The sequence below is a fragment of the Budorcas taxicolor genome, chromosome 8 (genome assembly GCF_023091745.1).
Source record: "Budorcas taxicolor isolate Tak-1 chromosome 8, Takin1.1, whole genome shotgun sequence".
Taxonomy (NCBI): domain Eukaryota; kingdom Metazoa; phylum Chordata; class Mammalia; order Artiodactyla; family Bovidae; genus Budorcas; species Budorcas taxicolor.
This window is the reverse complement of record NC_068917.1, coordinates 75,533,550-75,549,856: the sequence shown is the minus strand read 5'-3', so window position 1 is coordinate 75,549,856 and position 16,307 is coordinate 75,533,550. Positions and strand designations below refer to the sequence as shown.

The 16,307-nt window shown below is 39.3% G+C and overlaps 1 protein-coding gene across 2 annotated transcripts in view; it reads left to right on the top strand.

The window, feature by feature from the left end:
- The first annotated feature begins 727 nt into the window (after window positions 1-727).
- KCTD9 (potassium channel tetramerization domain containing 9) overlaps window positions 728-16,307 on the top strand; it is an 83,244-nt gene continuing 67,664 nt past the window's right edge. For both annotated transcript variants that reach the window (XM_052644944.1, XM_052644943.1), the window contains exons 1-3: window positions 728-837; window positions 13,473-13,594; window positions 15,988-16,031. In XM_052644944.1, coding sequence (XP_052500904.1) covers window positions 790-837; window positions 13,473-13,594; window positions 15,988-16,031 — 214 coding nt within the window. In that variant the 5' untranslated portion in view covers window positions 728-789. The remainder of the gene's footprint in view (window positions 838-13,472; window positions 13,595-15,987; window positions 16,032-16,307) is intronic.

Below are 16,307 nucleotides of genomic sequence, written 5' to 3'. Positions count from 1 at the left end.
GAGACCAGCTGTTGACCTCTGTCCGCAGGGACTACTTTTTGTGAGAGGCTCGCGGAAGATCCCTTCGGTAGTTTTTAAACGCCGTACCCCGCCTTTCGATTGGATGCTGCAAACTTCGAAAAGAATCCTTGGACCAATCAGGACAGAAAAGCTGACCGGCTCTTACCCAATCAGAGAGCCCCAGCCTCAGCCGTTCCTCTGTGGGGTGGGCGAGGGGGAGGTGCTAAAATTGGGAGGCGCTGACTGGTTATGGATCACTTCCAGCGCTCCACCTCCTTCTCTCAAACCCCGCCTTCGCATGCAGATTACTTCTACCTGGTGTTGGCTTTGCGCCTGCTCAGTAATGCTTTGAGCCGCCGTTCGGCTCCAGGTTGAGCTCTGATTGGCTGATAACCCTTCCCTGTCGGCTAGACTGCAGCCTCTCTTCCCTCCTTCCACCTGGGCTGGGTTAGTGAGAGCCCACCCAGTGCAGGGGGATGATTGGTTGAGTGCTGCCCTGCGCTGCCCGATGATTGGCGGAGCTTAGAGTCAGTCTGGGAGAGGTGGGGGAAGGGCCCCAGACTGACTGAAGAGCCCAGGGGCGGGGTGGGAAGGAGGACCGGCCAACCTTGGGGTGTGGGACGGAGTGTGCGTGTTTGTGTGTGTGTGTGTGTCAGTAAAGGAAGGAAGGTGGCGAAGGGAGGAGAGTCCGAGTGGGTGGAGGGAGGGGAAGGGCGGGAGAAGAAAAAGGTGGGAGGAGAGACAGGTGGGAGGGTGGCGACTCACTCAGGATCCGGTGGGGGCAACGCAATGAGGCGGGTGACCCTGTTCCTTAACGGCAGCCCCAAGAATGGAAAGGTAAGGGGGTCGGGAGGAGGCGAGGCGGGCCGGGCTGCGGGGGGCGAGGGCAGCGGAGTGCGGAGCGGGCTCGCGGGGCAGAGGGCTGAAGTTGGGGAGAGGGACTGGAAGCGGGGAGGTGGGCGTGCGCTGGGGCGGGGGGCGTCCGGGAGGAGGCCGACCTTGGGTCCCTGAGGCCTCCTCCCCAACCCCGGGATCCCTAGCCCGCGCCTGCCCTTGGACTCCCCAGCTGCTCTGGGGATCGGCGCAGTTCAGTTTGGGCTTAATCGTTCTCTAGACCAGGTGTGGGTCCTGGAGTACAGAGGACTCGGAGGGCGTGGGGACGGTCGCTGTCACCTGATGCTCAAATTCCGCTTTCCACCTCCACCAAGACCCCGCTGCCCCCCGCCCGTGGCTGCAGAAGGCACTGGTTCCCACCTTCGTGCTGAGTAATGGTCCGCTCCAGAAAGTGCTGGTTAACAACTAAAGCATTTAAGGGTGATCAGGTGAAAACAATTAAAACTTTCTATCCGTGGCTAAGTAAAACGTTCTCTCAGCCTAAGTCGAATAGAGGGATGAAATAAAACTGACATTTTCTAGATGGTCACCCCCCCTACTTTGAGGATCCCACAGCACCACCGCCGCCGAAACTTCTGTACTCGCTTTATTAATATTTCGCACTATTTTAGTTTCTTAGAGGACTGGGACAATAGACCGAAGTGGATGGATTGGACATTACTCTTTGCTGTGTTAGGCCTTTGTTGAGGGTGTGGTGCTGAATATTTTTCCATCGCTGGAGCAAGCCAAAATGTATCCTGTTCCTTCTCAGCCCCTTGCCCCACCCATGAAAGTTGTTCGGCGTCTATGGAAAATTTGACCGTTCAAGGCAGACATTTATGGTGTGGCTAAATGACATCTAGAAATTACTAAGCAATAGAGTCGGAGTTGAAGGTAGATTGGGCTCCCTGTCTTATCTGCCAGCATGTTTTCCGCATCTTTTGCACACACTGTAAATTTTTAAATAGCGCAATTGTGCCACGGTATAAAAAAATGGCTTTCCAACTACTCTGCAGTTTTGAGTAAAAGTGCTCTAAAGATTTGAACCACGCTGTAGTTTTTTGACTGCAGTTATCATGTTTTTCTGATTTTAGAGATTTAATACTCATTAGAAGAGAAGTAGCATAAATTTAAGTAATTGAGTTTTCATAAATTCTTCACAGCATTCACTTTATTAACTTTTTTCTGTACCTGGTTTGTCTGTTGATAACTGCTACTCATAACCCAAAACATATGTTGTTACTGGAAGAAAGATTTAGTATATCCAAAGTTACAATTGTAGTATGTTCTTGAAAACAGGCCTGTGACTGACCCTTTTCTTCAACATTTCTGTTATGTTATTTCAGGAAAGGCAAGATGTTTAGACCCAGCCATAAATTTTTAACTACTTCTCCTGAAACTACTGAGTTTTATTCTTGTCAAAAATTCGCTGGCTTAGTCTTGCCATATTTTTATTAAGGTGGTTTTTTTTTTTTTTTTAAATGTACTTTTGACTAGGTTAGCTTTTTGGATTTAAATATTAGTTTACTTAAATATTTTGCTAGAGAATCTCAGAAAATTGGAAAAAAACTTCTCAAATAGTTCATTACAAACATTATAAAAACCCAAATTGGAAAAGACTAATGTGATTCAATATTGAAAGTAAGTCAGGGGCTTCCCTGGTGGTCCAGTGGTTAGGATTCCATGCTTTCACAGCCGAGGATGCAGGTTCAATCCCTGTTCGGGGAACTAAGATCCCCCAGGCAGTGCGAATCAACCAAAAAAAACAATAAAGACATGTGATAATCTTTACTGTTTAACTGAAAAACATATTCTGTGCCAAAGTTTTCAGTGTTTCCTCCCCTCCCCTTAAACTGATTAAAAAAAAATACTATTACTGATTTTAAAAAATTACTCTTATTTGATCAAAGAGCAGAATAATACATAACAGCCTGCATTTTTGTATAGATGAAGTGGCTGTACTTAGCCAGGGTTGGCATGATCTTGACATGATTTTTATGAAACTGAAACAGAGCACTACTGTAAGATAAACAGTTTGGTCTCTTGTCCACCAGTTGAAATATCTGTCACTTTCATTATCTCCATACTTACCTAGCTTCTGTTTTTGTTATCTGGCCCTAAAAGTAATGCCTGTTTTTTTTTTCACATAAGTTTCCCTCCTTTAAAGCTTGTTGAGCAATTGCCAACACTGGGTGGTGAAGCTTGGGGTTGGGAAGGCAGAGTCACTGCAGATTGTTGTTCAGTCGCAAAGTTGTATCCAACTCTGCATTTTTTAGTCACTGTAGAGGACAACATATGCTCACAACGACTTTTGACTTTTGTGTATAGTGAGTAAACAGAAGTATACTGAATGTTTTGATGTTGAAGATAGGTTGCGGGGAGGGGTGAGTTGTGCCTTCATTAAAGTGGTGCTTTCCCAAGTGAGATTGTCTACCTCACAGGGCATGCAGGAAGATCGAGTAGTTTAAGAAGAAATACTACATCTTTTAGGTTGTTTTGTTTTGTTTTTTAGTTAAAGATACAAAATTACTTCAAGACTTGATTTGGCCAATCTTAAAGGACACAGGTGCTTTTAGTCATTGAGTGGGTCAACTGGTTAACTGCTCCCTAAATGTATATTGTTCTTTGAAATAGTAGTCAATGATAGGATGAGATCATCCCAATTAGCAAGACATTTAAAAATATTTTCCAGCACACAAAGATCACTTTAGACTTTTTTTCTTTTAATGTTTAAAGTCAATCTTATATTTGGCAGGAGTTCACTAAATTTAATGATATATATTTAAGGGATTTTTACTGGTTGACTCATTGTCTTAAGTCAATAAAAGTACTTTTCTCATTTGGGAAATTATGTTTTCCCTGACATTGGTGTATACTTTATAAATAAGTAAATGATACGGATGTTTGAGTACATCCCCCCTGGTGTTTCACGGATGGGTGCCTAGTCAAAAGAACTTGAAGGCCATATTTCTAAAAAATTGGACTGTTTAAATTTTCATTTTTTTAAGTTGCTACCAGAGTCAGGTTTGAATCTTTCATTCTTTCTCTACATGCCTCAGAATTCCCGTTCTCTTTTAATATTCTCTGTAACAGTTGGCATCAAGGAATTTGAAATGAGGATGCAGTGAGTGGCTTCTGAGCTACCTGATGTCACTTCCATGTTTCTGAGCGTTGTGGACTTAAGTTGCTTTTTCTTTCTTCAGAATATTCAACCAGGCTTTCTGTATACCTTATTCATTCATTAAATCAGCAGTGACTGAGTGCTGTCAAATGAAGCACCATGCCAGGCACTGCAGCCGTAGTGGGATGTGAAATAGATCTTAATTCTGTACCGATGTTTACAATCTTGGCCCAGGACCTGTTTAAATCTGGCTTTAGCATTAAGTCAGAAATACATTGTTGGTAAGTATCCAGAGTCGAATTTGTTGTATTAAGTTGAAGAAAGGTGAAAAATCTATGTAAAGCTTATGTATATTGAAATCGAAATAATAAGAAACTTGCTTTCTGGACTTGCGTTCTTCATTGAATACATTTCTAAGAATTCATCCATATTGTCCCACATGGTGATAGTTTAGTCATTTTCACTCCTTTTTAATAATTATGCAAATTATATACAAATACTATCACAATTTACCCATTCTCCTGTCAATAGACAGTTGGGGTGTTTATTTTCTTTATAGTTTGCTATGAAATTGATAGTCCTGACACGAAGAGTCTGGCATAGCCTGGTGCACATGTGCAAGCGTCTTTATAGGGGAATGGTTTGCACACTTTAGCATGCATTGGAATCACCTGGAGAAACTGATCAACTATTGCTAGGCCCCACCCCCAGGGGCTTCCCAGGTGGCTCAGTGGTAAACAATCCGCCTGCTAATATAGGAGACTCCAGATGCAGGCTCCATCCCTGGGTTGGGAAGGTCATCTGGAGGAGGAAATGGCAACCCACTCCAGTATTCCTGCCTGGAAAGTTCCATGGACAGAGGAGCCTGGTAGGTTATAATACATGGGTTGCACAGAGTCGAACACTGGGCCACACAGCACACACCACCCCCAGAGCTGTAAATTCCCAGGGTCTGAGGTAAAGGCTAGGAGTTTAATTTTTAATCTACCCCTCAATTATGCTAACGCTGTTGGTCTAGAGAGCTCACTTTTGAGAACCACTGCTCTAGGGTTGTAATTATTGGATGTTAGTTTTTGTGAATGTTTAGTTTTTTTAAGAATGTCAAGTTTTTCAAAGTCATTGCAATAATTTATATCCAATGAGCATGGCATAAATCCTCTCGTTAATCCATATTCTCTTCAACACCTGCTGTGGTCAGACTTTAAAAATTTGGAATATTTTAATATTTGTCTTCTTGAGGGAGAGTCATCATTTTTAGAAATAAAATAATTTTAATTTTTTAAAATGTATGAAGCAGAAAGGGTAGATAACTTTATTCTGCATTTAGTTATTGGTGGGCCAGTTGGGTAAATAGACCTGCATAAATCCAGTAAGAATTTATTGATTGTATATTATGTAATAGGTACTGTGGGCATGTAAGAAAAACACGTTTTAAATATAGGTTTTACTTTTTAAATTTTAATAACATAGGTTACAATTTGAGAACAATGTTTAAAGGTAAATTAAACTTCATTAAACTGATATGTCCTGTTAGGGATTTTTTACTTTTCTAGTCGGTGGATAGCTTTCGCTTGTAATGGGATCTGAACTTTAGAAAGAATTAAGTTAAACACTAATATAATCTAGTGCCCATGAAGTTTAATAGACATACTTCTCAACTTTCTCAATAGAATGCTTCCATTCGAAGTATAGTGCCTAGGTTATTAAAATGGTTAATCACAGTGACATGAAAACTTGAAGTCCATACTAGGAAGTATAGCACACATGAAACAGATAGCCATTGTAAGCATGAACATTTTATAAATGCTTGGCCTCTCTGAGGACTGGAGTAATAAGCTTAGTAAATAACAGAACTCATATCCATGACATACAAGCTTTCCAATGTCACCTTTTCTCAACAGTGTTGATAGATAATGAAAGCTATGTATGTAGTCTGTTTAAATCTCACCAACTTAAAATCTTTTCCAGGTGTATCACATTTAAAAAATTGTATCCCATTTTAAAATCTGATATTCTCATTGGTTTATATAAAAGATATCAAGTATTATGTCTACAATCTTACTTGTGAGTTATTTGTTAGTATACTCAAGAGTCAGCTAAAGCAATTTTGTTGAAAACAAATGCCACAATTACCTTTCAAACGAAAAACAAGTATATTGGCCCAACTTAAAGGAAATTTTCAAATATTCAGTACTGTAAGATTCTTGCCAGTAATTTCAGTGCTGTTTTCTCTCATCGATGGCCCTTTGGTGGTCTCATTTAAAAAACATTGTGCATTACCAGATTACTTGTCAATTGCTAAAATAATTCTTATTTGTAAATCTAGTATCTAGAGCTATGGAAACTGTAAGTTACAACTTTTTTCTCTTATTGCATAAAAGATGTTCATTGTAACAAGTCTGGAGTACAAAAAGTCTCACAAGATAAGTGAACCTTAATTCTACTATCCAAAAATGGCCACTTTCCATAGTTACATGAACTCTATGAACATTACTTCAGAATTGCATTTCTGCTGTGTACTTTGTTTTTTACCTAATGTCAGTGGAAAAGACTTAAATATAATTGACTCACACAAAAAGATGCATCCTCATTCAGCACTGTGAAAGCAATGAAAATTTCATCTGACATTCAGGAAACATTTATCAGAGTCCTATTATGAACCAGATACTTACTGTGACTCTTTTACTGGCTGCTCTTTTTTTTTTTTTTTTGTGGGTGTCAAGAGATGTGGGTTATATAGGGAGGTACTTCTTCAACAATTACAGGGGCTTGTTGGTTACCTAAATTCACAGAACAAGTAATGACTTTTACAAACTAAAAAATTTTTCTTAAAACTTTACAGCCTAGATAGGAAGTCAGGTTAGAAAATATTTGGTCAAATGATAAATTGTATTCAGTACTATGTTAGGCCTTATTTAAGTCATAAAAGCAAACTCAATTTGTGTCTACAATGTGCTCATTAGTAGTTCTACAGCCTACAAAGAAACACCTGTTGTATTTTGATTGCCCTGAAATTGCCAAACTGTGTTGTGTGTAGCTTTAACCTTATTTTTACCTTATAATGAAATTTTACTTCAGTGGGAAACGAAAGATGGCAACTACTACACCTTCTGAACAAAAAAAAAAAACCAGGATTTAAGTTGGACTCTACCACTTTGTTATCATGGGTTGCTGTGACATGGTCAAGCCTAACAATTAATATAGCTGGTTCTTTGTTCTCCATTTTATTCTGCTCTTTGAAACAGTGGTATTCAAAGAACTTCCGCGATGAAGGAAAACTTCCATATCTGTGCTGTTCAATATGGTAACCACCAGCCAGTGTGGCTACTGATCACTTGAAATATGGCTGATGTAACTAATGAACTGACTTTTATTGTAATTAGTTGTAATAAAATTAAATAGCTTCTGGAGAAGGAAATGGCAACCCACTATAGTATCTTTGCCTGGGAAACAACATGGAAAAGAAAAGATTATTATGCCTGATTATTTTCTTTATTATGGTAAGGTGGAAATACAACATCGCAAAATGTATAAGATGCAGCAAAAGCAGTTCTAAGAGAGAAGTTAGTAGTGATAAATGCTTACATTAAAAAAAGTGAGATCTTTAATAACTAACTTTAAAAAATTTTAATAGCCTCTCTTAGCTAGTTACTTCCAAGTTTGACAGCATGGCTTTCAGACGTGGTAGGTGCCCTTTATTTTCATGAGGAAACAGCTGACCCACAGAAAAAATCAAGTCAATCATATGGAAGTAGAAAACAATTTAATTTGTAGTTTTGAAAAAAAATAAGTCTTATGGTATGCTCTACTATTTAAATTCAGGAGCATAATATAGAGAGATACATTAAATTTTATCTTTTTATGTTGCTTGAGGGAGAGAAGTAAAAAGAAATGGGGTGGAGAAAGTTCATCTTAGGGCAAGGAGGGGATAATGTCAGGCAAAACAAAGCCATGTGAAGATACACAATAAGCAGAGAGCCAAGAGACCAAGCAGAGCAAATTCAGAACAACTTTTACAGCTTGGGAACTGCTAGGGGAGAGTAGGAAAATCCTTTCCATCATCAGCATTCTTGTCATAGTTGCTGTTATACTAAGAATTTTCTAGATCTTTCTCCTTCTCTGGAACTTTGTGTCTGCAATGACAGAATTACAGGCTCTGCTGCAAAGGTGAAAAATGATATGAAACAGAAGGGACACATTTTCTTCAGGATACAATCATTTATGGCATGTCTGCAGTGTACATTCTTTCTCCAGAAAGAATGAAGGGATGGAGCCAAAGCAAAAAGAACACCCAGTTGTGAATGGGACTGGTGATGGAAGCAGGGTTCAATGCTGTAAAAACCAGTATTGCATAGGAACCAGGAATGTTAGGTCCATGAATCAAGGCAAATTGGAAGTGGTCAAACAGGAGATGACAAGAGTGAACATCGACATTTTGGGAATCAGTGAACTAAGATGGACTAGAATGGGTGAATTTAACTCAGGTGACCATTGTATCTACTACTGTGTGCAGGAATCCCTTAGAAGAAATGGAGTAGCCATCATGGTCAACAAGAGAGTCCAGAATGCAGTGCTTGGATGCAGTCTCAAAAACGACAGAATGATCTCTCTTCGTTTCCAAGGCAAAGCATTCAATATCACAGTCATCCAAGTCTATGCCCCGACCAGTAATGCTGAAGAAGCTGAAGTTGAACGGTTCTACGAAGACCTACAAGACCTTCTAGAACTAACACCCCCAAAAAGATGTCCTTTTCATTATAGGGGACTGGAATGCAAAAGTAGGAAGTCAAGAAACACCTGGAGTAACAGGCAGATTTGGCCTTGGAGTACAGAATGAAGCAGGGCAAAGGCTAATAAGAGTTCTGCCAAGAGAATGCACTGGTCATAGCAAACAGCCTCTTCCAACAACACAAGAGAAGATTCTACACATGGACATCACCAGATGGTTGACACCGAAATCAGATTGATTATATTCTTTGCAGCCAAAGATGGAGAAGCTCTATACAGTCAGCAAAAACAAGACCAGGAGCTGACTATGGCTCAGATCATGAACTCCTTATTGCCAAATTCAGACTTCAATTGAAGAAAGTGGAGAAAACCACTAGACCATTCAGGTATGACCTAAATCAAATCCCTTATCCCTAATAAAATCCCTAAATCAAATACAGTCGAAGTGAGAAATAGATTTAAGGGACTGGATCTGATAGACAGGGTGCCTGATGAACTATGGATGGAGGTTCGTGACATTGTACAGGAGACAGGAATCAAGACCATCCCCAAGGGAAAAAAAATGCAAAAAAGCAAAATGGCTGTCTGAGGAGGGCTTACAAATAACTGTGAAAAGAAGGGAAGCGAAAAGCAAAGGAGAAAAGGAAAGATACACCCATTTGAATGCAGAGTTCCAAAGAACAGCAAGGAGAGATAAGAAAGCCTTCCTCAGATCAATGCAAAGAAATAGATGAAAACAAAAGAATGGGAAAGACTAGAGATCTCAAGAAAATTAGAGATACCAAGGGGAACATTTCATGCAAAGATGGGCATAATAAAGGACGGAAATGGTGTGGACCTAACAGAAGCAGAAGATATGAAGAAGAGGTGGCAAGAATACACAGAAGAACTGTACAAAAATGATCTTCATGACCCAGATAATCACGATGGTGTGCACTCACACTCACCTATAGCCAGACATCCTGGCATGTGAAGTCAAGTGGGCCTGAGGAAGCATCACTACGAACAAAGCTAGTGGAGGTGATGGAATTCCAGTTGAGCTTTTTCAAATCCTGAAAGATGATGCTGTGAAAGTGCTGCACTCTATGCCAGCAAATTTGGAAAACTCAGCAGTGGCCATAGGACTGGAAAAGGTCAGTTTTCATTCCAATCCCAAAGGCAATGCCAAAGAATGCTCAAACTACCGCACAATTGCACTCATCTCTGTGAAGGCTGAGTGCTGAAGAATTGATGCTTTTGAACTGTGGTGTTGGAGAAGACTCTTGAGAGTCCCTTGGACTGCAAGGAGATCAGCCCTGGGATTTCTTTGGAAGGAATGACGCTAAAGCTGAAACTCCAGTACTTTGGCCACCTCATGCAAATTGACTCATTGGAAAAGACTCTGATGCTGGGAGGGATTGGGGGCAGGAGGGAAAGGGGATGACAGAGGATGAGATGGCTGGATGGCATCACTGACTCGATGGACGTGAGTTTGAGTGAACTTCGGGAGTTGGTGATGGACAGGGAGGCCTGGCGTGCTGCGATTCATGGGATCACAAAGAGTCAGACACGACTGAGCAACTGAACTGAACACAAGCTAGTAAAGTAATGCTCAAAATTCTCCAAGCCAGGCTTCAGCAATACGTGAACCGTGACCTTCCAGATGTTCAAGCTGGTTTTAGAAAAGGCAGAGGAACCAGAGATCAAATTGCCAACATCTGCTGGATCATCGAAAAAGGAAGAGAGTCCCAGAAAAACATATATTTCTGCTTTATTGGCTATGCCAAGGCCTTTGACTGTTTGGATCACAGTAAACTGTGGAAAATTCTGAAAGAGATGGAACTACCAGAACACCTGACCTGCCTCTTGAGAAATCTGTATGCAGGTCAGGAAGCAACAGTTAGAACTGGACATGGAACAACAAACTGGTTCCAAACAGGAAAAGGAGTACATCAAGGCTGTATACTGTCACCCTGCTTATTTAACTTCTATGCAGAGTACCTCATGAAAAACGCTGGGCTGGTAGAAGCACAAGCTGGAATCAAGATTGCTGGGAAAAATGTAAATAACCTCAGATATGCAGATGACACCACCCTGATGGCACAAAGTGAAGAGGAACTAAAGAGCATCTTGATGAAAGTGAAAGAGGAGAGTGAGAAAGTTGACTTAAAGCTCAACATTCAGAAAACGAAGATCATGGCATCCAGTCCCATCACTTTGTGGCAAATAGATGGGGAAACAGTGGCTGACTTTATTTTTCTGGGCTCCAAAATCACTGCACATGGTGACTGCAGCCATGAAATTCAAAGATACTTCTTGGAAGAAAAGTTATGACCAACCTAGACAGCATATTAAAAAGCAGAGACATTACTTTGCCAACAAAGTTCTGTCTAGTCAAGACTATGGTTTTTCCAGCGGTCGTGTGTGGATGTGAGAATTGGACTATAAAGAAAGCTGAGTGCCAAATAATTGATGCTTTTGAACTGTGGTGTTGGAGAAGACTCTTGAGAGTCCCTTGTGAGGGACTGCAAGGAGATCAGTCCTGGGTGTTCATTGGAAGGACTGATGCTGAAGCTGAAACTCCAATACTTTGGCCACCTTATGTGAAGAGCTGACTCACTGGAAATGACCCTGATGCTGGGAAAGATTGAGAACAGGAGGAGAAGGGGATGAGGGAGGATGAGATGGTTGGATGGTATCACTGTCTTGATGGACATGGTTTGGGTGAACTCTGGGAGTTGGTGATGGACAGGGAGTCCTGGCGTCCTGCGTGGTTCATGGGATCGCAAAGAGTCGGACGCGACTGAACTGAACTGCAGTGTACAAAAGACTATGCCAAGTGCTTTGCGTGATTATTTTCTTTATTGTGGTAAAATATACATAACATCAAAGTACCATTTGAGCCATTTTGAGAACACATTTCATCAGCATTAAGTATATTCACAGTGTATATAACCTGACCACTTTTTATTTCCAAGAGTTTTGCATCATCCCAAACAGGATCTATGTACCCATTTAGCAGTAACTCTTCATTCCCCCTTCTGCTCAGGTCATCTTTGTTTTTTTACTTTCTATCTCTATGAATTTGCCTGTTCTAAGTACCTCAAATAAGTGGAATCATGTGATACTTGTCCTTTTTTTTTTTTTTTTTTGGTCTGGTTTATTTCTCTTAGGGTAATGTTTGCAAGATTCATCTATGTTGTAGCATGTATCAGATTATATTTCTTTTTATAGCTGAATGATATTCCATTGTATGAAAATACCACGTTTTGGTTATCCTTGTGTTTATGAGCTCTTGGATTATACATTATTTTTAATAATCCATCTAGTTCCCTTTAAACTCTGTTTGCCTACAGCCCTTCCCTAAGTGCCCCAACTTGCAACACTTCTCATAGGTTATGGTCCAAAATAAAAGAGCTGGATTCTCTGTACTGTGCTGTTGAGAGATTGGGCACTCCTATATCGGCAGGCAACCCCCTCCCCCTCGATTATTCATTTACCTCACGAAAAATTCAGTCTACTTTACTCCAGTGACCAGTGAACAAATGACCAGCTCTGGTTCGCATTTCACATGACACCTGTATCGAATATTTTATGGGAAGTCCATTTCAGGTCATGCTGCAGGTTCAGCTCCTCACCTACTAATTTTCAGAGATCTGATAGTGGTACAACTGTACAACAAAGCCACTGGAAGCATATAGTAAGAGTTAGGACCAGAGCCAAAAATTCACTCCATGTGAATAGTCAACCTCTTACATGAGCAGTTGCATGTATGTTGCACAAGTATCAGACTGCCTGGTTTAAAGGAGAATGGAGCAATTCATTGTAACCCAGCCCTGTGCTGTATTTAGCCCAAATCTGGGTTTTATAAAATAATACCGTTATTGAAGTTAGATGAAGTGGAAAGTTGTTAACTGTTTAAGATACTTGATATGATAAATGTTTTAATAAGCAGTAAGTTGTTGTTGTTGTTTTTAATCATTCCTTTAACAAAGAAGTCATGTAAAAGCAACAACATAAAGATTTAATAGGTCCCAGGCACTTGGCAAAGCTCTGATCATGCATTAATTCATTTCATTCTCCTGACGACCTTCTAATGCAAGTGCACTGTTCATTTCTCCTTAAAGCCACAAAAGCATGAAGAGGTTAATTTTTCTTGACAGCTAGGAAATGGCAGAATCTAAATCCAAGTGTGGGTGTCTTTTAGATCAGAACTGGAGCACTGTTTATGTACTATAAGATTGTATCAGTAGTTTGGTTTTAGTTAGAGCTGATTTCTCTAGTTTCAGATTTCAACAGTATTGTGGCACTGAGTAAATATTTGAGTCATCAAAAGAGAGACACTGTTAACACATTATTGACCAGGGGAATTTTGCAGAAACTAACACCTGTGGCAGACTTCCCAGGTGGAGTGCCTGTCAATGCAGGGTACACGAGTTTGATCCCTGGGTTGGGAAGATCACCTGGAAAAGGAAACGGCAGCCCATTCCAGTATTCTTGCCTGGGAAATCTCATGGACAGAGGAGCTTGGCGGGCTACAGTCCACGGAATCGCAAAGAGTTGGATATGACTGAGCATGTGCGCAGATGCAAACACGTTACTTGTGGCGTTAATACATCTCAGGTCAATAATGTGTTAAGGATCTCTCAAAATCTTTTTATGTGATAATCTGATTTTTTAAAAAAATCTTGTTTATAGTATGCTGGTTTGTAATTTGGAAGTGATGAAATTGATTATGTAAGTTGTTCAAATTAATCTGGTGTGTTTACAGGTGGTCGCTGTATATGGAACTTTATCTGATTTGCTTTCTGTGGCCAGCAATAAACTCGGCATAAAAGCCACCAGTGTGTATAATGGGAAAGGTGGACTGATTGATGATATTGCTTTGATCAGGTAACCTTCACCTTTTTATTAGTTGTCTACAGTGTACCCTCAGCTTCTTGGTGCTATACTATCTCCCTTAAGTGGTAGTTAATCCCTATGAAGAATACAGGATTTTGGCAAATGATTGACCAGAATTTACTCTTTGGAATTTAAATAGTTTGGACTTAGGGTGCATTGATCAGCTAGAACACTCTGAGTACATTCCAGTATACTCAGTCTTTATAAAGAGTCCATATGTGCTTGTGAGGACCTCTGTATTTCATTGCTCTCCTTTATGTGGCACTGCTTATTGTTCAATTCATTTCCTAAGAGCGCTTTTGACTTTTATAAGCATCATGGAGAGCTACTCTGGGGAAAACTTAACAGAAGTAAGATAGAATGTTAACTATAGTTAACTTACCCATGATCGACCATGATAGCGGTTTTGTTTGTTTTGTTTTGGGGTTGTGTTTTTTAAGTATGCCAGGCATATTTTAAAACCAGTGTCCAGTTCACCGCATTCCATCGTCATGGGATCATAGACTTTCGGAGCAGGAGTGGGCTTAAAGGAGATGGAATGGGAGCAGATAATAAGTGCTGACGCTGTGCTAGCTATGTTGTGTTTGCTTTGCCCATGTTACCTCATTTAATTGGCAAAGGCATGAGCTTTTTAAAGTTGATCTTGTGAAGATGATGCTCTAAATTATGGTAGTCAAAATTTAATTTTCACTTAAACCCATCTTAGAATAACATTTCAGTATAAGACACTGCCGTTAAACACTTCTGGCCCCTTTGTTTTATGCATGAGGAAACTAAACACCTGAAAAGTAGAATGACTTACCCAGGTCATATGGTTTAATAGTTGACTCTGGTTAATGAGAGGAAAACACATTTTTGTATTACCCTTAAAAAATTAACTGGCATGGTGAACAAGCAGAAAGGTTATAAGCTAAAAAGATACAGATTTAAAATCCAAATAAATTGGGAGAATTTCTTAGTTTTTAAGTATTTATCTCCCAGCTTTGGTTTCTTTGGATGATCACATTGTTGAATGATTTATATCAACCTTAATTTCTCCTGAAGAAACACACTCTGCTTCCAAGGAAAGTTTTGTGTTCCTGTGATGTGTTATTTGGAAATATAATTTATACTTTAGAATTAAAAATTTCTACAACATAGGTTGTAATTGAAGAAGGTCGTAACTGAAACCTTCTGAACCATAGAATACATACTGTTTAGAACTCAAATTGAGTTCTGCCAGAGGGGAAGGAGGTTTGGATTAAGAGGTATAAACTTCCAAACAAAATAAGTCACAGGCATGTAATTTGCACCACAAAGAATACAGTCAGTAATACTGTAATAATTTTGTATGGTGACAGATGGTTACTTATTGTGGAGTAGCCATCAGATGGTAGACTTATTGTAGAGATAATTTCATATATTTCATTGTCAAATCACTGTACTGTACTCTCAAAACTAACATAATATTGTATGTCAACTATGCTTCAATTAAAAAAGTTTCAATTAAAAAGGATAAGAAATAGCATTCATTTATATTGTATCATATCTACCTGTTTAATAATTTGTGGTTCACAGTATAAGCTCTGATAATTTATTTATACTAATGGTGAAGTGGGGCAGGGGAAGAGGATAAATACCTAAACACTATATTTAGGTAAATATAGTGGATGAATGTTTATAGATGTGTTACTTCCAATTATATTCTTCCAAGATATAATATGAAAATTTATTTTCATTACCAAAGCAAAGAACAGCTGATGATGTGGGAGAAAACCCTAATAATAAATTTAGGGTTACAGAAATAAAGTGATAAAAGAAGAGTTGGCTATAGTTTTAATCATATCCTTTGAGCATAATAGTATATTTTTCAATTGATGAGAAAGCTGAATTCACATAACTTGTATAGTGGGTTTGTTTGTTTTAATTTCCATTTCAAAAGTACTTTCATGTGCAGAATCTTCTTTGAATTTAAATCCAGAAACAGTTAAGTCAGAGGGTTAAGCACTTTTGAATTTTATGAACGTCACAGAGACCTACTTTGGTGAAAGCTTGCTAACTAAGTAAATCAAGTTAACTCATCAGTCATCCACCACAATAGTGGCTTTTGGTTTGTTTCTTTGGTTTTGTTTTTTTTAAATAACCAAGGCAGATTTATCCCTTTAAATAAGTGTCTAGTGAACATTATTTCATTCTCATCAGATCATAGAATTTAGGAGCAGGAAGAGGCTTAAGTAACCTGGGTTTAAACAGAAAGCACTAGAAACTTGGTCAACTTCTTTACATCATAGATAGCAAAACCTATCTTCTATAATATTCTCTATAATGTAGCCCCTCTAGTCAACAGAAAATTAATGTGATTTCTGTATTTTGATGGTGGCTTTTTAAATTTTTGATTTCCCCAGGGATGATGATGTTTTGTTTGTGTGTGAAGGAGAACCATTTATTGGTAAGTGACTCCCTTAAAAGCCAATTTTGTCTGCCAAATAGAGATGAAATTTTGAATATTTTACCTGGCTTTACTAAGCCAAACATTAAAAAGTATCTTGTGGCAGTATTCAACTCTTCATAGCTCTTTTGATTCTGCATTGGGGTTGGGGGAGTGTGAAAGTAAATTTCTAACTTGTATTAGATGATCATATTTTAGTATGAATACCTCACCTTTTTTGTGTTTTTAAAATGCTCTAGATGTGCACGTATCCATTAATTATGACACAATAAGGTA